The following is a 23,799-nucleotide window of genomic DNA, read 5'->3' as shown; positions in this document are numbered from 1 at the left end:
CAACAACTGAATGGAGCTAATTGGGGCAGTGAGCATGCTACAGCAAGATTACGCAACATCAAGAAAGGCAGCAAATCAACAGAACATCAGCTTTTATCTGTCAGATAGCAACATTTTTAAAATTCGTGGGACACTCAAAAGAGCTAATTAGTATTTCAGAGAAATATAAAATGTACAGAGTTGTGAATGTGATCTTTATGAAGATTAGCATTTGTTGAATACCTGATATAAATGGTAGAACTCTGCATCACCTGACACTACGGATGAGTTGATGCTGGTTAGATTTGATTTACAGATTTATATGTTGATACAGACGCCTAAAACACTTCAGCAATGCTTTTAGCGCAAATTTATCTCTTTTCTCATTGAACATGGTTTTTTGTCTTCTCTTTGTCTTATCTATATTAAACTAAAAGTTTTACTGAAATTAACATCAGTTTCCTCTCAGGAGTTCTGCAGAATGCTTGCGTTGCAGCTTTCACCATGTTCTAGCTAGAAATGTCAGATTTCTGACAGCAGGTATCTGACAGAAAACAGGCTGCTTATGAAAACAATCCACTAGTGAATATTTTGGTCACTAAATATTATGCTGATTAAAATAAAACAAAATGTAATATATGCTAATGTTTGGTAATCTATGCCAGTATAATGATTAGTGTAATTATCATCATCATCAGCAGACAGCAGGTCTAGACATCAGACTCAGCTGGACTTCAGGTTTAACGTGAGCTTGGTGCAGGACCAAACACACCGGTGGGATGAGGCAGTGAGCCATCAGTGTGTGGGAGCGTCAGAAAAAAACAACAAAGCATCATCACTCCAACACTCATCACTCCACTTTCACTGAGTTTGTGTGTGTGTGTGTGTGTGTGTGTGTGTGTGTTTATATTAGTGGTCAGGACAACACTGCCCCCTAAAGGTGATTACAGGTTATTTTACAGCATAAATAATTGCTCACGCTGCCATATTACTGCTTTTACAATCCTGTTTTGTATCCTTACACACGCGTAATGGAGTAAGGCCACGGTAATATATTGGACTCAGTGTTAGAGCACAAAGCTAATTCTGGAAAGGGACATTGTAAAACACTGAGAAGAAAAGATGAAACATGCTGGAAGTGACGCCTTACACACTCACAAAATTACACAAATTTGACTTTAATACACTTCATTTACACTTACATTACCTTAGTATCAAGCAACTATGCTATGTCTTTAGAGACAGAGACAAAAAGATATTCAAATAGCTTAGAACAGCCTGACTAAGCCATCCAGTCCGGTTGATGCTGAACTGATGCTGGACAGAGGGGTTTCGCTGTGCGGTTTCTCACTCTCAGTACAAGCAACCGTTTATACTGAAGCTGATAAAACATAAGTGAGAACAGGAACTAACTTGTTTCGTCGATGTTCCACAACATTAAATGTAACTATACACAGATAAATGAGTGCCAGTCTTAAATAAGTAATTGAAAAAAAAGTAATTGTTAGCATTGGTAAATTGCTGTGGTATAAGAGGAATAAAACACTTGGGGACATGTTGCTATTGGAAAATAATCTTCCGGGTGGTTTTAGTTGATAACTTTCCAATAACAGTGTTTTATTATTTACACATCACGTACTTTACCCTAAACTGATGATATCTCACAGTCACTGTGATATCCAACTACATTACATATTACATTCTTTGTCCATTATGCAGTATTTATATTTTATATTATATTCACACTTATCTCTTAAGTAATAGCTATAAAATGGTGTAATGTTTGATTCCTAATCTTCAATTCTCACCAAAACATTGCACACATCCTGTAAAATGTGTAAAGTGAACCCAATATTTCACTGTTAGAACCACCATCACAGCACTTAAAGGAAGACAATCAGCTGCTGTGATAAGTGAATTTCCCCACTGTGGGATCAATAAAGTTTATTTTATTTTATTTTATTTTATTTTATCTTATTTTAATCTATTTTAATGTATGTTATTTTATTTCATCATATCTTAACAACAGGAAGGCAGAGATCACGCAATACTGTGAAACACCAGAAGATGGCTCTCACACACCATACACGCTCTCTGAACACAGTCCTTTCAGGTAATAAAAAAAACACCTTAAAGCATAAAGAGCCTTCCAGCAGAGGTTAGTGATTATAACTAACTTTAACACTAAATTGGAAAAAAAAAAACTCAAATCAAGGAGAGAGCAAAATCAGTGTGACCTGAACAGTCCAGTCCCAGTTCATTACACGCAGGTCACATAACAAAATGCACAAAAACACAGATCGGATAATAAAAATACACCTTAAGTTTTGTTAGCTGAAAGCACAGCTTGTTAGCTCATTGGCTATTGTTTGCTTTGGAGTTAGCCAGCTTTCTAGACCTTTCCTTAGTAGCTAACTCAAAACGACACATAGAGAAACATAGAGATCAAATGGAATCTACTCGATAATTACATAAATTATTTTTATAGCCTCATTATTATTAATGCAGCATTATTCCTCTTGCAGTGTCACAGTTAATCATGCTGACTGTTTGACTTTTGTTCACAAACTAGTGAATTATACATTTTTTGTGCTATTTTTAATGCAAGTTTCTTAATGATTTATATGATTTATATTTATATAAGATTTAAACATTTAACATTTATAGTGGTGTAAAAATATCTCAGAAAAACAATACTGTGAAATTATAAAACCCTGTCAATCACTGTCTGACATTTTAGATAATAACATTCATTTATTAAAGTTATTATGAATTTTTACTCGTGTGTATAATGATAAATTCCAATCAGTTGTAAATTTACCAAGTACATTCACGGCACAGCTGCTTTTGATTTAGCCACACCCACAAAACTCCATAAAAGGCAAAGTTCACAGTGATCCAAAAATGAAAAAATGGTCAGTGAACGGTGAAAGAGTGCCTCCTAAGTGCGGTGTGCGCTAAATACTCCAGTAATACAGCTCAGCCACTGCAGTGCATCAGCTATCATAGACACACATGAACTCTTCCTGCCTTTATAGGGCGCCATTACTTTTGTCCTAATTAAACAGCGAGTCTTATTTGTGTTAATTTGTGGATTTGTTTTGGAATCCTTTTCTTTTAAGTCATTAAACTGAAACAACTGAATGTCAAAAGTTCATTAAATTGGCGCTTAACTGAAATAAAAAAGTGATTTAAACTTGACAGTGAAATCCGTATGTCTATATATTTCATATACCGGATAAAATTTCACTAACATCAACAATTAAGATCTGAAGATGAACAATCAAGGTTCACGTTAGTGAGTCTCCTTATCCGCACATTTACACAAACCCAGGAGAGAAATGCATATGGATATGACCAATTTTCACAAATAACTTGATTTTCATGAACGCCACCTTTCTTGAACGCCACATTAAACACTCCTGCAAATGATTTATGAATAAATCTGCTTGTATCCAGTCTGATAAATGAGGTCCAGCGTATGGTTTATTGTACACCTTCAGCTGCTGCAACTTGTTATTGGTCTACACTTACATACACACAGTCTATGGAGCGCAGCTTACCATGCTGTTAAGGTTGGAGTCAAAGCTCCCACAGAGTTGTGAGGCCCCTCCAATCGGCTCCAGAACCTCCTCGTCCCACATGTAGGTTCCTCCAGAGCTGTCTGAAGGGGAGAGCTCCAGGGAGGAGCCATGCGGTAAATCTCTCTCTGTAGACAGTGCTCGAGTCCCACAGCGATGTGAGGCATCAGCCACCTCCCTGCTACCTACACAGAACAAACAACACAATGAAAGGTCAGTACTGACACTGTTTTCACTTTCCTTTCTTTTAGATTAAAACCAAAGATCCAGTGAATTTTCAGCTATCAAAAACTTTAACCAAAATGGACAAAAACGACTCACTGATCGAAAAAGTTAGGCTGCTTTCATTTTTGTAGGACTTTATAAATTTCATTTATGTTTAGAATTACTACAATTGTTAATCCCAGCACATACAAGTAAAATGAATTAGGACAATTTGTGCAGTGTTACAAAAAGTGATAGTCATGTTTGATTTTCATACTGGTTTCATCAAACAGTGATCCCTTTCCCATGATGAAGAAAATAGTGTACGTATTTGTAATGTCCTATAGATGACCTGATGCTGCACATTACGCCCAATGTGAGCTAACTGTTGGATTTGGTAACGTGCACAGAACCCACTCAAGACGAAAATGTACCTACACTTACCTGTGAGGCCAATCTCGGCCCAATCTACTGTCTCGGACACAAAGCTGTGCAGACTCGTCATTGATGACCCCTCTTGACACTGACCAACAAGAGTGTTATTCTCCTTGAAGAACCCTATTTGGCCATTTTTCCCCTCATGAACAGGCATGAGCAGAATTCCGCCTCCATTGCCCAAGTCATCAAAGTCATCCATGTATTCTTCACTCACATCATTGCGCTCCAGAGAGGATGTGGACGATAAAGACATGTCCTCCAAGATCTCCAGAGATTGAACCCGACTGTCATTTGCCTCCTTGGTGGAAAAGGGTTCCTCAGGAGTAGTTCCAGCACTGTGAGTGTTGCTGGATGGCTCAGAAATGGGTGTAGCTTTTTCTCGAGAATCTCCACCCCTCTCTGTAAATTCCATCTTCCCTTGTACTTTAACCGGAATAAATGGGCGGGGTTGCTTGATGAGCGATGGCCGCATTAGCTTATAGCTAATTGATGATGGCTTGCCATCAGTGCAGTTAGGCAGAAGAGATTTCTTCAAGGTTGAGGGAGGTATGAAGGAGATGGAACATGCTGCTATTGTAGGTTTTGCTACACGATCTAACACCATGGAGGTCTGAGTGACAGGAGACCTGGCTACCGGAGACTGTGACAGTGGCCTGGGCAGCTCTTTCGCTAGCTCTGTTGCCCGGTTAAATGAGAAGGAACGTGTCAGAGGTGGGTTAGTGGCAGCTGCAGGCCTCTTTAAATAGGAGAAGCTTTGAGAGCGCACAACGTTCTCCACAGAGAGGGACTTGAGGCTGTCACTGGAGTGAGAAAGGCTGCTCTGAAGACTTCCCTGGGGAGATGAGGAAGAGCCCTGGCTAGGAGCGACTACATTCGCACCGACCTTGCTGCATAGCGGCTGGATGGGTGAGGGCTGTTTGGGGGCAGCATTGCGTGGGTTTGTTTTTATAGGCTGAGTAATAGTCCTAGGAATGGTACTTGGTACAGTGGGGATGGAACGTTGGGTTTTACCCACTGGAGCAGCTGAGGGCTTCCTAATTTGCTTAACAGGCCCTGCAGAGCGTGGCTGCTGCTGAGAACGGAGAACTACTCGAGCCTCTTCTCCAGAATCTGGAACCGTCTCTCCACAATCCTCCCTCCCCTTCCTCCCCTTCATAGGTATGGGGGCAGGGACCCTAATTATGCCGTTCTGCTTTCCTACAGGTACTCCTTTAGCCCATCCAGAGGAAACATTATGGGTCGAGCCATTGGTCAAGGGTCCAGAAGCAGGTGTAGCACGAGAGCCAAATTTTGGTAGTCTGGAAACCATAGTGGTCTGTTTGAGGGCGGTGTCCTCCATTGACTGCTTCCCCCACCATGAGTGTGAGCACAGGGTCCGAACTAGGGGTAGAACAAAAGAGAATGAGTTAGATGCATCAGGCAGCGCTCCCAGGTAATTAAGAGGAAGTTAAGACATTTTGAGCATCTTTGGTATAAGGTATAAGAATCATTTCAAGCAAGTCTGTCAAGAAACTTTCAAGCAAATCTGTCATGTGATCTGAGATTAACACATGAATAACCTATACCACAACACCCTGAGGAACCACACACACTTTAGGATTAATTCGAAAGGTGATCAGGCTGTCTGTAGGCTGTGGTGATGATGTCCACCCCTTAGGGGGCCAGCCTCTAATTAGATAAAGACAAATCTGAAGCTCAAACGTTCCACAACATGGAATGTTTCGCAGGCTCACCTTAACAGAACGCTGCAAGGTCAACAGATTGATTTAAAAAACTGGTTGATATGACCCTGAGCAGAAATCCCAAGCTCAACAACAAGGTCATCACAAAGCCATCGGGCCACCAATACATTCAAGGCAACCATATAACCAGAGAATACAGTTCTCTTTTTGATGAAGTGATCTCTAGCAGTGACCTTAAGGGACTCTGGCACAATGGGGAGATTCCCCAAAGGCCTCCTCAGGAGTTGCAGTGGATGGAGGTCTTTGCCCCCATTCAGAAATGGGATAATAAGTTAATGCGTCCCCAGAGTGAGGCCATCCATGGTGCTGTGGTGCACAGTGATGGCAGTCCATTAACACAGAAATACACCAGAACTAGTGAATGAGGTGCACACCATTCAGTACTAAGGGCTCTTTCATTCAGTTTACTGGACTGGTATTTGAACTTCTTGTGTCAGAGCAAGAGCTTTACTAGGGTCTAATCTCAACCAGCCCCTGCCCTTCATGGATGAGTTCTGTGGGACTCTTTGGTGGTGTGTCACTCTTTAGGGCCCCATGAGAAGAATACTACTACATGTTTGACGGTGTGCCTAAGGCTTGTGCAAGGGATCAGTGTCTGTAGATTGGAATGTAAAACATACATCACCGTGGAGCTTATCTGGGCAACCTGTGCTTTAATCTCTCAATAAAATTCTTGCACTCACACATTTATAGCTGTGACTAGTGAGCTGTTTAGGCGATGGTGCTTGAGACAGATTCAGACAACTGAGTATGCCATGTCAGCATTAACTTGCAGGAGATGTTCGAGCCTTAAGATAGCCAGTGTACATATAACCGGTGCCTGTCTTCAGCTGCTATGACATTTAGACACCAGCTGTATGAGCCTTCAGTCTTGCAGGTTAACCACTCTGACCCAAGTAAATAAATAACGAGGAGTGTGTGAAAGGAAACCTGACCTCAGCCCTAGGGATGCACGTTAGTGAAAATCCTGCTAACTTAGCAGATTCAACAGCAAACAGTGAGTAGTGTGGCAAGAGAAAACTATTCAACAGTGATACCAAAATGTAGCCATGGGCCTGCTAATTGGCTAAATGACAGGAGATGTGGAACACTCTATGCAGACAACACAGCAGGAGAACCCAACCGGGCGGGGCGCATGAGTAGTGAGTGCAGCTTACTGAGCAACAATACAGGAAGTGCACAGAAAACTAGTGAACAATGCTTTAAGATATGAGGATAATAGGGCTAAGACAAAGGCAATTCAAGGTAGCGGACACCTCTGAGTTTCAGAGCATTTCACTAGAAATGGCTATTTCCAGCTTTGGAGGACAGCGCAAGTGCAGTCACAAGCTGCTACACAGAGAGCTGCATACATGTGGTGTACATGTGGTTGGATAGGTACAAGACAAGAAGAAGGAAAGACAAGAAGGCTGAATACAGAGGTATTTGCTGTAAATATTGTGTCATACACTGCTTTCTGACGTTGGTGAAAGGTCTCAATGTGAGAATGCATCTGGGTGGTTCTTACTGGTGGTTTGCAACAGCGAAATCTAACAAGACCTTCATTCGCTGCAAGAACAGAACACTTATCCTGTGACTATGGCTTGGAACTGATTACTGCTGGAAGCTACAGATGCACCAATGATAACAAACAAACACTAATTCATCATTTGCATGCCTCCATGAAGCACACGCAACCAAAGGAGACTGAAGAATAGATAAAATAATTAAGTACTGTAACAAGCTTATTTTTAACCATTATGTTTTCAAAATGTCCATGCAGCCATCCGAGATTCTCGTTATCACAATATCACTAGAAACGCACAGTTGAATGTTTGTAGGATTTATATAGAATTATCACTGTAGCCAGCAGATGAACTGATTAGATTTTGTAACAGATCCAAACGGGTCAAGGTCCCATAAAGTCAAATGTTGAATTAGTTATCTTCAGTAGCTTCCTTCCTGTTTGCCATAGAGATGTTACGCATTATGTTCAGGAACTCAAGGTGCATCTTTGGGGGCAGAGGTACCTCTCTCTAAGCCACTGGAATGGAGTTCTACTTGCTTTTTAACAAGCTTTAATAAGCTCTATTAGCTATTGGACTTTGTTGTTTTTCCCTCAGTCGAACATAAAGAATGTTAACTAGCTTTTTTTCCATTTTATGTGTTTAATTGCAAAGTGACGGTGAGGTTATTTGTCAGTTTTACGCTGTATTCTGCTCAGCTTAGACATGTTACCACGTGTCCCTCATTCTGAAATATTGCCATCTGTGCAAGCTAATTGATTGGACTATTAAGAATAATTCCCAACAACAGTGCTGGTTGATTTGTGTAGTTAAGCAGGTGGGATTCAGGAGTAATTAGTGTTACAGTCACTGTGTCAATATGCATTATGCCACAAATTATAATCATATTAAATTTTTACATTTGTTTTGCAAAAATCAATGGTGAAAAGAATTTCTTTTCTTTCTGTGACTATTAGACAAGATATGAAAGATATGAAGCTAATCACCACAATAAAAGCATACTGAATTCACAACCATAGCCAAGCCCAGATACCTAGCCTGCTTGTTCCAGCTACCCAGGCTACTGATTTATCCAGACTGGGGCTGTGTCCAGGTTTAAGGTGTTGACACAAATTAAATTTTATATGCATTTCAGACATCCTTAAAAGGGGAAGAATGTAAGACAATATGAAACAGCAGTCACTGGAACCAGCAAGAGAATAATAATATAGTGTAAAGCAGTGAAGTGATAACCAACACCTGATCCCAGAAAATAAGCTGAGGAAGGCCACAGGATTCGTAGCATCACAGTGTGAACAGTGGGGTTAAATCAGGGGTTCCCAAACTAGGGGTCATGACCCCATGCATTTTATGAACATTGCTCTAACTATTAAGATAAATTTTGTGCGCTATTCCGACATGTTACTGAGAATCGCATTCAAACAAGCCACATTTAAATGAAGTGTGTATGTGTTAGGTTAGTCTTTTTCACTATGCTGACATGCTGCGCTAGTGTAGGAGGAATTTCTCTGTCCATTTACCTCGGCTAGCTCCTCGACAACATCGAGTGTGGGTTTTTTTGTCTTATTAACATCAAGATAGAGAAAAAAGAGGCTGGTGAGAAAACGTTTGTTTATATATATGTATATGTCTGCTGTAACATAAGTGAGAACAAGAACTTACCCCTTTCACAGATGTCTCACAACATTAAATGTAAATATATATGGACAAAAATATATTTCATTCTTTAATAAATCAAAAGATTTAAAATGTTGACAAACGTTTGCTGTGGTATAAGAGGAATAAAACACTTGGGGACATGCTGTCTTTGGGGAGGTGACAGTAATTCCACTTCATTACTCCGCCATTGATTATTTTTCTAAAACAGCATGACATCGAGTGATTTACTCCTTAGTTAATATGTCTACATTGTTGTTTTTAAATGTATTTTAATATGACTATATTGCATGAGGTTTAAATTCTTTTTTTGCTAACAACTTAGTAACAAGATTTTTAACCTTTCACTAAAATGTGAAATATCTTACATTTTAGATCTTAGAGAATACAGTCAAGAAAATAAAAATAAAGCATATATAATCATATATAAGGTGGAATTAATAGCGTTAAATATATGTCTCTACTGAGTTATATATCTTATGTAATTATATAACTGTAATATATAAATTATGTATCTTATATTAGTTATTATTTTAGATTGAGAGACAAAACTAAACAGTTTACAGAGTAATAAAGTTTAAAAATTCACTTTCTATAATTGTCTCCAATTGAATTAACATAAACTTTAACCACCGTCTGTGTGACCAGTCCGCTGGCCATCATTACGAGTGAAGGGTGCGGAGGGGGCAGAGGGGCAGAGGGGCAGAGGGGCAGAATGACAGTCACGGTGGGGCAGGAGAGCGGATCTGTTTACATTCTGCCACTTTAGTCACGGCTGCAGTTAGAAGCCTCAGTCTAAACCCAGCACACTGAAGGACCGTTTATAAAAACTGCTGCCATGTGAGCTGTGTTACAGCGGGTCGCTGGAGATATAAATGGAAGCTCCAGCTACTACCCATAATCCTCCACTCGCCTGTGTGTGTGTGTGTGTGTGTGTCTCATCTAGAATGTCCTATAAAAAAAGTACAATACTATATTAGTTTCTTTTCTTTTTTTTAATTAAGGAAATGTTTAATGAAAATAATATAAAACTTTATCCTCAATTTAATCACAATGAAAGTAATGTGCTTTCAAAAAACGTCTGACTTCATATACATGCTGTTCATGTTCCTCATCAGACAGCGAGTTTTTCCTTCTTTACGCAGATTTCATTATAATGCCGTAGCTACATCTTACGGAAAATGTGGAATCAAGACAATCAAGACACGATATCATCTGTGCAAACACGAATTATCCTGGCATACATGTTTGAAATTATATTTATTGTAATTTTTTGTACAGTTTGCATTTACACTGCTGTAACTGCTTCTGCATTATTTACGCTGTTTATATTATCAGTATATTTTGTCCAATTCTTCCAAGACAAATCCACAGTATATATAAGTTTCCCCAGCCAGTAAAGTGATTATGATGTTTTTGTGATACCTGCAGTTTCCTACACTGCTCCAGTCTGTCTACACTTTCACTGTTTATCATTCCTACCACAAAACTAAAAGTATAACGGAATAATAACGAATTAACAGAACAACAGAACACGCACACAGCATATTACCTAATAAAACAGTCCAAACTAACACTCCCTTTTCATGTGTGTTAGCTAGCATTAGGCAGTGGTAGCTCAGTGGTTAAGCCGTTGACCTACTGATCGGAAGGTCATGAGTTCAAACCCCAGCACTGTCAAACTGCCATTGCGGGGCCCTTGAGCGAGGCCCTTAACCCTCAACTGCTCAGCTGTATAAATGAGATAAATGTAAGTTGCTCTGGATAAGAGCATCTGCCAAATGCCATAAAGGTAAATATCTGGGATCTGAATCACATAATCAGCTCTAATCGGTTCTAAAATCTAAAGAAGAAAGATCATACACAGCTAGCAAAACCTCTAACACATGCGTGAGTCAAATAAAAAACTTAAAATTGGAAGAACTATTTTCTAGAGGAATAGTTTTCCATCTCCATGGAGATGACGTATGACTCATTGAGTATGACTCCCTTTTAGTTATCCTGTCTCAGCTAGTCTTGCCGAAGTCCCTACTTACACTTTGCAAGCAAAGTACATCATCTTAAACCATTACAGAACAAAAGCATAATAATCTGTCGTTAAATTCTATATCCGGACTTTCTGTAAAGCTACGTTGTGACCATGTGCTAGATAAATAAAACTGAACTGAATGTTTTCTTGTGATGGTGCAGAAACACCACCACCACTGCCAGCTGCTCTTGACAAAGTGTTTATTTTGGTGACCTGGGGATCAGGTGTATTTCAGTATGGATCTCTCCAGGTGCAAAAATGGTGTAGTGCGTGAGCCTCACTGTGCAGCATGAACGTCTGCAAAACACCCGATCACAAGTGACTGAAGTGTAGTGAGTCGTACAGCGAGAGTGAGATTCAGAAAGTGGTGTAGAGTTCACTCGGCATAACAGGACAAAGCTAAGACAGCCATTATCAAACCATCACAGCACTTTGACGAATCCCCATTACAAAGATCAAAGCGTGACTCAGGTCTGAGCTCTTACATCTGACAAAAAGGGATTTACACAGCTTTACAGAAAGAAGGAAACCAAATAACCTTTGTTAAGCTGTTCTTTAAGCATAAAGAATTGCTCTTTGAAGTTTTTGCTCATGTAGACGTGGAAACACTAAAGCAAAACTCTGACTATTGTACTTAATTTCAAGTACATCATACATGTCTCTATGGCAACACATTAGGACACCTCTAACCACATATCGTGTATACTTTGGGGAACTGGCTGAGACCTACTTTATCATCCGTGCACAGACGCTAGAACATGGAAGTGACAGGAGTGAACAGGAATAGACGTTTATTAGCATAAATGCTATACTAATATTGCATTACAGAGTGTTTAGACTACAACACAACAAAGTGTAAAATTCTAACCGTTAAGATGTCAAGAACAGAGTCATATACCGTTCCCTGTACACAAGAAATAACTTCGACCACATTCTCAATTAAACATTTATGGCTTCATGACGTTGTGCACAATTTTTGATTCGACTCCAATGAACAGTGAAACCTTTTCAGAAATCCAGTTTAGTAACGTTTAGTAACGTAGCATCGCAGGAGGAAAAGGACGCCTACACTGTGAGAGAAAAATGATGAAAGTAGTGAAGTACTGACCTTCTCTGTCCTGAAACGGTGTGTAGAGTGTGTGTGAGGACAGCGGAGTTTACTGCACGACTGTAACGAGAACAGCGACACACCTGCGTCCCATCTGCACTCATTTGACTAAGGTGTGCTCTTACCTGGGCGTGCTCTGCTGTTTGTCACTGGAGTCAAACCACAGACACACCTTTATTACCAAATAAACACACAACAGACCAGGCGCGCGCACACACACACACACACACCAGACCAGGAGCGCGCGCGCACACACACACACACACACACACACACACACCGGACCAGGAGCGCGCGCACACACACACATACACACACACACACACACACGCACGCAACAGACCAGGCGCGCGCACACACACACACACACACACACACACACAACAGACCAGGCGCACACACACACGCGCACACAACAGACCAGGAGCGCACGCACACACACACACACACACACGCACACACAACAGACCAGGAGCGCACACACACACACACACACACACACACACACACACACAACAGCCCAGGAGAGCACACACACACACACAACAGACCAGGAGAGCACACACACACACACAACAGACCAGGAGAGCGCACACACACACACACCAGACCAGTCTCACACACAAACACAACAGACACTGCTAATGTGTAAACACTGCTGATCTCTACACCCGCTAACTGACTCTACTCCAGATCCACCCATGGATTAGCGCACAGTGGCATTATTTACACTAACTTTCACAGCACTCCATTCCCTCTTCCTTCTCAAATCTAATTTTACAGTCAGTCTGTGAGCTGAAGCTGAAACTGCAGGAGTTTTCATTGATCACAACTCTCTTTAAAACCTGCTCCACGTTCCGCTCACTCTAATCATCTTAATGTGGCTCAACACGCCTGCAAAACCATTCGTTTGTTTGAGGAAGTCCTAATTCTTTCCTCCGGTGGTTAACTCTGACGAGGAGAGGCACTGGCCCATCAGAGACCTGCGCCTTTGGGGAAGTTGATTATTTAATGGAGCGTTTGTGTCTCAGCACTAGCTGTGTGTGGAGACAAAGTGAGACAAGCAAAACCACTCCACTGTAAACACTGTACCATAATAAAGAAAGAGTTCCCAGGATCTGACATCGCAGTATACCTGACAAGTTTAAAGCTTAAAGTTTAAAGCAAATTGAAAAGCGTATTTGTGTTGTGACACAGAGAGGGGGTTTGTGGGTAAGTGTGGCGTATCTGTAGTGCTCTGATTGGTTGAGGAGGATGGTGAGATCGTGTGCAATATGCCCCCTGATTATCGCAGACTGACGAGAATATCACCTGTCGCTTTGGGTGTAGACTGCAGGAATGTAGAAAAAAGGGGGCGGGGCCAGACACGTAATGGCGTGTACGAGAAATACCAGAAGCTGATTACAAATTGGCTGTAGCTACTAAGCTTGCTAAGATTTTTTAAAATTAATTATTCATTACCGAGGTCAGGAATGTTTACAAAACTGAAGTCAGGGCTGTAAATAAACGTAACCTGTTATTAGCTGTAACGAATCCCATTATAAAGTATAAATAAAATAATATAAACATGTGCTCTGCGGTGAACAGCAGCGGAGATACGTATTGAATTGTTGTGTAGTTGTATAATAAAGTCGCCCTGATAAACAACACGCTGTTTCTTCTTCTTAATTAATGTTTTGAGAGTGAAGACGTTCATGGTTTTATCTGATCAGCAGCACGGACTGGAGAAGATCAGATCCATCAGAGAAGGAGGTTTTGTTGCTCTGCTCTGAAGTCAGACAGCAGGTTATTAAGCTTCGTATAGAAGACAAAAATGGAAACACTTATGAAACACAACACAAATGATTTTTGTTTATTTTAAAGCTGTAAACACAATTTTCCAGAGACATTTAGATGGTCCACCTGGATAGCCATCACGATAGCGGGACTATCACTGATTTGTGATGATATCGTTAATCGTCCCAAGCTTAGCGGAGAGACGTGTCCAGATGTGTTGCGACATTTCTTCTGCAGGTTTTTTAAACACTTCAGTGATAAACACTAGAGTGATAGTCACATCAATACACCTCAAATCCAGAATCAATACACCTCAAATCCAGAAAGCCTATCACAGTACCTTCTGTGCTCCAGCCTGGGCGGCGTCACCGTTGCTTCTTTAAAGTGTAGCCTTTTAAAAATGTGACAAACACTCTCTAAACATCTCAGTTCACGTGGAGTCACGCTGTTCGTGTCTCAGGCTGGAGTCTAATAAAAAGTTCTCTCAGACAGCTATAAATGAACAGCGCAAGTGCGGATCTCACAGCAGCTGAATGTAAGTTGTAGTGGGTGGGAGATATGATCGGGAAGCTTCATCAGGAATTCCATCAAGCTTGCGATGGACTTTAACAGGAAATATGGCGAGAACATCACACACCACACTGTCGCCAAACTTATTAACTAATTAAAAAGATTGGAAGTGTTACGGACCGACAGAGACACAGACGTCCACGAACATCCACTGGTGAAGACACAACCGACGTGGTGCTGGCAAACTCAGTGTATGGAGACTTTTGGGACACGCTGTATAATAAACAACAGTAGGCAGGTCCTTAGCTTATGTTTCCTTAGCTCATCTGTTTGTTTAGCTGCACAGTAGCATGGCTAAAAATACAGAGAAACTGATGTCTAACAGCAAACACTGCGCAAAGAACTGTTGCTGCATTTACAGTATTTGGCAGACGCCATTGTCCAGAGCAACTTACAATTATCTCTTTTTTTTTTATATACAACTGAGCATTGAGGGTTAAGGGCCTGCTTAAGGGCCCAGCAGTGAGCTACCACTGAACTACTGCTGCACTGCTGCAAAAAATAGGCAAAGGAAACATTGGCAGGTTGAAGAAAGAGGACAAAGTTGTTTAACCATTAATAAAACACCCAAAGAGTGAAACAGGGAAACTTATGGAACATGCGTTTTTGGCTCTGTGATTGCTCTTTTTTCACCTTCTCTTTCCTGTAAATTCTGGTTTAGTTCACGCAACACTGCCCCCTAATGGTCACGCTCACTTTTGGGAATTTTACCAAACACACTTGTAACAGAATATTGCCTTTGTTTAATGTCCTAAATCATTAGAATAATATATAACAATAAAAAGAAAAGAACATAAGCTAATCTTTAAAAACATTCTGGTGTTTAAAAATAATTCACACTTTTAAACAGATGATAATAAATTAATTCACGAATTAGCACTCGGCCTACCCCAAAACCTGAACAAAGCTGGTCACATATTGATCAGAGGACACTGAAGTGCATCATGTCAGATTCAGTCGTACTGTTGTCTTGTGAACTGAAATCGTATCATATCGTGTGGAAGCCTGAGATTCGCAGTCTGTTTGATTTCTCTCTCTTCCTCACAGGTCTAAATTACAGCACTGCTGGACTCGGCTGTACAGCTGTACCATATCAGAGCAGGGAACAGATATGGAAACATGACGGCTCTCAAACACAAAATAAAATACAGGCCTTTCACTACAAACATCAGCACTGTGCCAGGACCACTGAGTCACAGAGTCGTCCTCCAGATGCTAACATCTGGCTAAAGTCCCTTGTCCAGTCAGTAGCTGTGTTAGCATAAACAGAGCAGCAGGAGCAGGAGCCAGTCTGCTGTCTGAGCTGAGAGGGTACGATTTCACCGCTGACTCGAGTCACCTTCCCCCGAGACACTGAGACGCTAACCGTTCTCTCTGCACTGACCAATCAGGTGAGAGCAGGACAGGTTTAATTCAGCGCTCCTCCAGCAAGCATCAGAGAATTAATCGGCGTCTCACACACAGGAGTGTTAAGGAGTTAACACTTCATCAGTGGTAGATTTTATAGATTTTTCATGAATGTAAGGTTTGATAATGACACTTCGCGTATCAGCAGATACTGACACTTACCCCATAATTTACGCTTTAAAAACTACTACGCTTTAAAATCTTTTTTTTTTTTGTAACTGAACCACTTAAAAAAATATATACAGTTAAAAACACGACTTACACAAAACCGCAACTTTAAAATCACTTACACAGCAAATATAATAAATATAATAAAATCAAATATAACAAAAATTACAATCACGTCTCTTTATATGTTATAACATATTCTTTATAACATTTCCAGAAAAAAATCTTTTCCAAACCCAAATTCCAATCTTTTCCATTTGTTACAGGATCTGACCCAATTCCTTCTTTTTCCTTTGATATCGGAGCCGTCTTTTTTTTTTTGGTATCGGCCCGATACTGATTCTGGGTCTGGATCTCTAGTAAAAGCACTCAGTGACACACACCTGCATGTGTGTAGAGTGCAGCAGCAGGGAGGGCTTTTAGTCAGTGTGTCGAGTCTGAATCAGAGTCAAAATGATTCTTTTGATTAATTTGCTATTTGGCTTGATTCAGTGGCAGATCCTGGCAGAGGCCATACAGGCAGGTACCTAGAGCAGCAACACGGCTCCTACGTCACTCCCATCACTGCGTCACTCACGGCTCCCGCGTCGCTCCCATCGCTCACGGCTCCCGCGTCGCTCCCATCGCTCCCGGCTCCCGCGTCGCTCCCTTCACTGCGTCGCTCCCTTCACTGCGTCGCTCCAGTCTCCTGCGTCGCCCCCTTCGCTCCCGGCTCCTGCGTTGCTCCCATCACTGCGTCGCTCCAGTCTCCTGCGTCGCTCCCATCGCTCACGGCTCCCGCGTCGCTCCCATCACTGCGTCGCTCCCATCACTGCGTCGCTCCAGTCTCCTGCGTCGCCCCCTTCGCTCCCGGCTCCTGCGTTGCTCCCATCACTGCGTCGCTCCAGTCTCCTGCGTCACTCCCATCGCTCACGGCTCCCGCGTCGCTCCCATCGCTCACGGCTCCCGCGTCGCTCCCATCGCTCCCGGCTCCCGCGTCGCTCCCTTCACTGCGTCGCTCCCTTCACTGCGTCGCTCCAGTCTCCTGCGTCGCTCCCGTCGCTCCAGTCTCCTGCGTCGCTCCCGGCTCCTGCGTCGCCCCCTTCGCTCCAGTCTCCTGCGTTGCTCCCATCACTGCGTCGCTCCAGTCTCCTGCGTCGCTCCCATCGCTCACGGCTCCCGCGTCGCTCCCATCGCTCCCGGCTAGCGCGTCGCTCCCATCGCTCCCGGCTCCCGCGTCGCTCCCTTCACTGCGTCGCTCCAGTCTCCTGCGTCGCTCCCATCGCTCACGGCTCCCGCGTCGCTCCCATCGCTCACGGCTCCCGCGTCGCTCCCATCGCTCACGGCTCCCGCGTCGCTCCCATCGCTCACGGCTCCCGCGTCGCTCCCTTCACTGCGTCGCTCCCTTCACTGCGCCGCTCCAGTCTCCTGCGTCGCTCCCATCGCTCACGGCTCCCGCGTCGCTCCCATCGCTCACGGCTCCCGCGTCGCTCCCATCGCTCCCGGCTCCCGCGTCGCTCCCTTCACTGCGTCGCTCCAGTCTCCTGCGTCGCTCCCATCGCTCACGGTTCCCGCGTCGCTCCCATCGCTCACGGCTCCCGCGTCGCTCCCATCGCTCACGGCTCCCGCGTCGCTCCCATCGCTCCCGGCTCCCGCGTCGCTCCCTTCACTGCGTCGCTCCCTTCACTGCGTCGCTCCCTTCACTGCGTCGCTCCCTTCACTGCGTCGCTCCAGTCTCCTGCGTCGCCCCCTTCGCTCCAGTCTCCTGCGTTGCTCCCATCACTGCGTCGCTCCAGTCTCCTGCGTCGCTCCCGTCGCTCACGGCTCCTACGACGCTCCCATCACTCACGGCCCCTGCTCGCTCCCATCACTGCATCGCTTCCGTCGGTACCGTCTCCTGCGTCACTCCCGTCGCTCCCGTCTCCTGCGTCACTCCCGTCGCTCCCGTCTCCTGCTTTGCTCCCGTTGCTCCCGTCTCCTGCGTCGCTCCCGTCTCCACAAAGAGCTTCATTAACGTTACACGACCACAACGCTGCTCATCCTGCCTCTTCTCTTCAGTGCTCAAATCACAAACATAAAAACTGACCAGCACACGATATAGACGTGAGGAGGTCAACACACACGCACACACACACACACACTCTCGCGCTCACCCAGACCACGCACACACACACACACACACACACACACACACTCTCGCTCACCCAGACCACACACGCACACACACACACACACACTCACACACTCACACACACTCTCGCTCACACACACTCTCGCTCACACACACTCTCGCTCACACACACTCTCGCTCACACACACTCTCGCTCACCCAGACCACACACGCACACACACACACACACACACACACACACTCGCGCTCACCCAGACCATGCGCACACACACACACACACACACACACACTCTCACGCTCACCCAGACCATGCACACACACACACACACACACACACACACACACACACACAGAAAGCTGAACATTTTGGGGACAGAAAACAGAAAGAAAGAGAAAAAAGAAGCTTTCATTCATATATTCTGTTGAAATTCGGTCAAATCCCGGTTTTGCCCAGTGCATCTGTCACGTGACATCACAAGTGTTTATCATTATTAATCTCATTAGCAGGCATAGATGAGAACGTTAATCTCTTCACAGCTTTTAAGGGATTAAATGTTAAATAAATGTCTCCTCTCAGAAGACTTATATAAATATAAACCACAACGCTGTTGAATTCTGGATTGTGATTGGTCACTATGCAGACGGGATAAATTGTACATGGAGTAATTTCCAATTTTACCGGAGCTAATCTGTGATTTTATTTCGCTCCGGCTCGGCCATGTCGATGTTTTTCTCAGCGCTCCTCTGAGAAAATTACAGGCCGAATTACCCGCTCTTATTCACCGAACTCATCGCTCATCTGATCATTTTATCCTGGATACACATGTCCGTGATTTTCTACATACGTCACCTCGTGAAGGAATAAAAGATGTTTGAGTGCTGCTACTCGCCGTATTTAGTCTCGTAGCGTATATATCAGCGACCCTCCCTCAGATATCAAATACTTCCCCAATCAAATAATAAAAAATGAAAGCTTCTCATATACTTTGCGATTATTGTTTTAGTGTATTTTCAAACGGTTGCTGGAACCTTGGTTCCAACTCACTAGAACCTCATTCCTCCTGTAGTAATTTCATTGCTGTCCAGATGCGAGAGTTTTAGCCCTGAGGAAATGTGTGAAAAAATTATTACAGACGTCCCCCTGATAAAATAATCCAATCTCAGTAGGGCTAATAACAGCAGCTCTGACAGTAGTGCAGGTTTATATTAATGCGCTCGCTCTAATACTTTATCGTTTCTATAGTAACAGCTCATTCACAGGGACGTGTACAGTGGACGCTCCACATAAACAGTTAGAAAGAAAAAAAAAGGTCAGTGATATTTTGTGAGGAGACGTTTATTTATTTAACATACATCCCCTCTGAAGTATTAAAACAGGTCAGTTCTATTGTTTTTGCTTTACACTGAAGACATTTGGGTCAAAAGATGAATATGAGACGATAGATCAGAATTTCAGCTTTCATTTCCTGATATTTACATCTAGACGTGTTAAACAACTTAGAACATGGCACCTTTTGTTTGAATCCACCCATTTTTCAAGTGATCAAAAATATTGGAACACGTGACTGACAGGTGTTTCTTGTTGCCCAGGTGTGCTGTTAGAGTGACTTAATAGCTCTGAATGTCTGCTCTTGGTCTGATCCCTGGGTTTCACCTGTGAAGACTGCATTTGTTGTTAAAAAGGATAAACCAACATGAAGACCAGAGAGCTGTCTATGGGAGAAAAGCAAGCCATTCTGAAGCTGAGAAAAGAGGGAAAAGCTATCATATACATTGCACAAACATTGGGAATAACCAATACAGCAATTTGGAATGTCCTGAAAAGAAAAGAAACCACTGGTGCACTAACAAGCAGACATGGAACAGATCGGCCAAGGAAAACAACAGCAGCTGATGACAGAAACGTTGTGAGAGCTGTGAAGAAAAACCCAAAAACAACAATCAGTGACATCACCAACAACCTCCACAGGGCAGGGTGAAGGTATCACAATCCACTGTTAGAAGAAGACTTCAAGAGCAAAAATATGGAGGCCATACCACAAGATCCAAACCTCTCATCAGCAGTAAGAGTCAGAAGGTCTAATTGGTCTAACTGGAATTCACAGAGAAATACAGAGATGATCCACAAAAGTTCTGGAACCGAGATTAATATCTACCAAAGTGATGGAAAGGCCAAAGTGTGGAGAAAGAAAGGACCTGCTCATGATCCAAAACATACAAGCTCATGGGTGAAGCATGGTGGAGGTAGCGTCATGGCTTGGGCTTGCATGGCTGCTTCTGGAACAGACTCACTCATCTTTATTGATGATGGAGCTCATGATGGTGGCAGCAGAATGAATTCAGAAGTCTACAGAAACATTCTGTCTGCTAATTTACAGAGAAATGCATCCGATCTAATCAGGAGGAACTTCATCATTCAGCAAGACAACGACCCAAAACACAACAAAGCACTTCATCAGGGGAAAAGTGGAAGGTTTTAGACTGGACAAGTCCATCAGCAGACCTTATGAGCAGCATTTCACCTCCTGAAGAGGAGACTGAAGGGAGAAACCCCCCAAAACTAACAACAACTGAAAGAAGCTGCTGCTACAAGCCTGGAAAAGCAGCACAGAAGAAGAATGCAGCAGTTTGATGTCAGTGGGTCACCGGCTTGATGCAGTTATTGCAAGCAAATATTAAGTGTTATTTACTTCAAGATTATCTGTTCCAATACTTTTGCTCACCTAAAAGTTGTGTGGTCCGATATCAAATGTGCCATGTTCTGAGTTGTTTAACACGTCTAGATGTAAATTCTGATCTATCAGCGCTTTGTAACAGTCAGAGGTAAAGCTGTAACTGTAAGTTTTCCGACATCTTCAGGACAGAGGAGTTTACGCTTCTTTGCAGTTTCTCAGTAACAAGCTGCGTTTATAGCTGCTCTAACGTAAGTGAGAACAGGAACTCACTCGTTTCCTGAACAACATTAAATGTAACTATAAACGGATAAAAAGGATGATGTGCCACTCTTTAATAAATAAAAAGAAATTGTAATCGCTGGTGTAATAAATTGCTGTGGTGTAAGAGGAATAAAACACTTTAGGACACACAGTTATAAGAAAATAATCAACTTCAGTTGTGTTTTATACCTTATTTATTTTCTATTCTTATAAAACTGTGCTCTATTTTTCCTAAATATTCCTTCTTGATGATATGCAAATGATCATGACGATGCAATGAATATGTAAATGAGCCCGTGACGTCACCAGGACAGGTCTCTGCGCTCGGTGAGCGTGCGTTAGCTTCTGATTCCCACTCCAGCAGCGGCATCTCTCAGCCCTGTGACACAGCACTTCTCTCCCTCACCTCACATTTATAATCAGTGTCTAACCGACATCTAACAAACGCTCTAACAGGAAAAGAGGACATTATCACCTGTCATAAAGTGTTAATAGACTGCTAATAAAGTATTAGTAGCTGTCCAGCTCACTGAACGTGCATCATGCTAATAATGCTAACTCTTCTAGCTTAGCTCTGAGCTAGCTACTGTCCGGATGTAAACAAAGTCCAGATTAGCTCAAATACACACACACACAGACACACACAGACACACACAGTGACACCGCAGAGCCCTGCAGAGTGTGTTTATAGCTTCTAGCCGGGAGAGAGACCGTTACAGCGGCGGACATGTTCCTGTCTTACCTTCAGTGCTGGATGTGAACGCGCTCCACACGGTGACTCGACGGAAATAAACACACAGATGCGCGGACACTTCCTGCACAAACCGGCCTGCAGTCGCTATAAGAGCGTCAGTGGACACATTACAGATAAATTATAAATAAACATATTATCTTCTATAACGCGCGTGTGTGTGTGTGTGTGTGGGAGCTGCAGTCGTGTGACTGAGGAGTGATTTTCCCTGAATCAGAGCACAGCTGATGCTGACGTCACTCCCCTGCCGGAGCTCCACAGCGCCCCCCAGCGCAGCTCTGAGGAATGACACGCTGAAGCAGGAGCAGTGCTGCATCAAGCCCACTTCAGGCCCCAGCGCACAGCACGCGCCCAAAGAGTCGCAGAAGTCTCTAGAAGTCGCCTGGTGACGTCACTGAGTCATTTGCATATTGGCTGCATCGTCATTTGCAAGCCAAACATGGAGACACGAATAAAATGGTTACAGAAGGAAATTACTCACTTGTATTACTGTGAATATTACCAAGGAGAGAGTTTAAAACCAAGAACAAAGGAGTGCACAGGAGGACGAACAACAATAATCAGTGATTAGAGTTTGGGAAAGATTAGCGTTCGGGAATGACGGTGGTCAGTGATTGGCGTTCGGGAATGACGGTGATCGGTGATTGGCGTTCGGGAATGACGGTGATCGGTGATTGGCGTTCGGGAATGACGGTGGTCAGTGATTGGCGTTCGGGAATGACGGTGATCAGTGATTGGCGTTCGGGAATGACGGTGGTAAGTGATTGGCGTTCGGGAATGACGGTGGTCAGTGATTGGCGTTCGGGAATGACGGTGATCAGTGATTGGCGTTCGGGAATGACGGTGGTCAGTGATTGGCGGTCGGGAATGACGGTGGTCAGTGATTGGCGTTCGGGAATGACGGTGATCGGTGATTGGCGTTCGGGAATGACGGTGGTCGGTGATTGGCGTTCGGGAATGACGGTGGTCGGTGATTGGCGTTCGGAATGACGGTGATCAGTGATTGGCGTTCGGGAATGACGGTGATCAGTGATTGGCCATCAGGAAGCTATATCGAGTGCAGGACAGTCGCTACTGATTTGTTGTTAGGTTCTTTTGTAAATAACGTCACTAAAGTTTACGACTGAGCGAAATCCGCCATTCATGGGTTTCGGGGCTTAAACAACAAAAAGCTCGACACTGTTAAAGACAAAATGAATACTGCAGTTTTACGCTGTGACTGAATAATAGGAATGTTTTATTTGGATTTGCTCCTCGTGCATCACTGTGATCAACAAGTAAATTACTGAAATAAAGCACCTGCTTGTGAGAGGTAATGCCTTACTGCCAGGTCTGCACAGTCTCATTTTAGTTGAGATTTTGTCAAATTCTATTCTACGCAAATTAAGTATGATGCGGTAAAGAAGCAACGAATCTACAATCAGCTCTGATTCCTCGCACTGATCCTACAGCGCGTGTGCTGCGACGTTTCTTCAGTTCCCCGCTCACAACTTTAGCTCCTACCTGCAGTTACTTCCTGTTTACTGTTCAACACAAAAATGGAAGAAAAACTAATATGTGTTGTTGCACTTATGCTGCCATATGAAATGTGTATAGAGAGATTAGGAACAAAAATAAAGCTTGGAAGGAAGTAGCAGATCGTTGGTGTCTCTGGCGAGTGTACGTAGCAAGTACCGTTAGCTTGCTTTGCTAATCTAATCTGAGAATAAAGCTAGTATAAAGCTGAACACGTAACACGTAAATCACAAATCTGATCAGATTTAAATCACCCTGATTAGTGTGTTATTAAATTTGCGTTTCTGTTGAGCGACACGAGTTGCTCATCACCTGCTAGCGTGA

At 43.1% G+C, this 23,799-nt stretch overlaps 1 protein-coding gene across 5 annotated transcripts in view; it reads right to left on the bottom strand.

Annotated features, from left to right (window-relative positions):
• Nucleotides 1-22,148, bottom strand: part of ccser2b (coiled-coil serine-rich protein 2b) — a 62,626-nt gene extending 40,478 nt beyond the window's left edge. For 3 of the 5 annotated variants that reach the window (XM_026928106.3, XM_026928108.3, XM_053238599.1), the window contains exons 1-3: nucleotides 21,952-22,147; nucleotides 4,209-5,582; nucleotides 3,543-3,745 (exon numbers count right to left, since the gene is read on the bottom strand). In XM_026928106.3, coding sequence (XP_026783907.3) covers nucleotides 3,543-3,745; nucleotides 4,209-5,541 — 1,536 coding nt within the window. In that variant the 5' untranslated portion in view covers nucleotides 5,542-5,582; nucleotides 21,952-22,147. Of the gene's footprint in view, nucleotides 1-3,542; nucleotides 3,746-4,208; nucleotides 5,583-12,242; nucleotides 12,454-21,951 lie in introns of those variants that run through there. The other 2 variants (XM_026928107.3, XM_053238598.1) reach the window with 2 other exon arrangements.
• Nucleotides 22,149-23,799: the final 1,651 nt, after the last annotated feature.

Source organism: Pangasianodon hypophthalmus, chromosome 12 (assembly GCF_027358585.1).
Source record: "Pangasianodon hypophthalmus isolate fPanHyp1 chromosome 12, fPanHyp1.pri, whole genome shotgun sequence".
In the NCBI taxonomy this organism is placed as follows: Eukaryota; Metazoa; Chordata; class Actinopteri; order Siluriformes; family Pangasiidae; genus Pangasianodon; species Pangasianodon hypophthalmus.
This window is presented reverse-complemented; position numbering and strand designations above follow the sequence as displayed.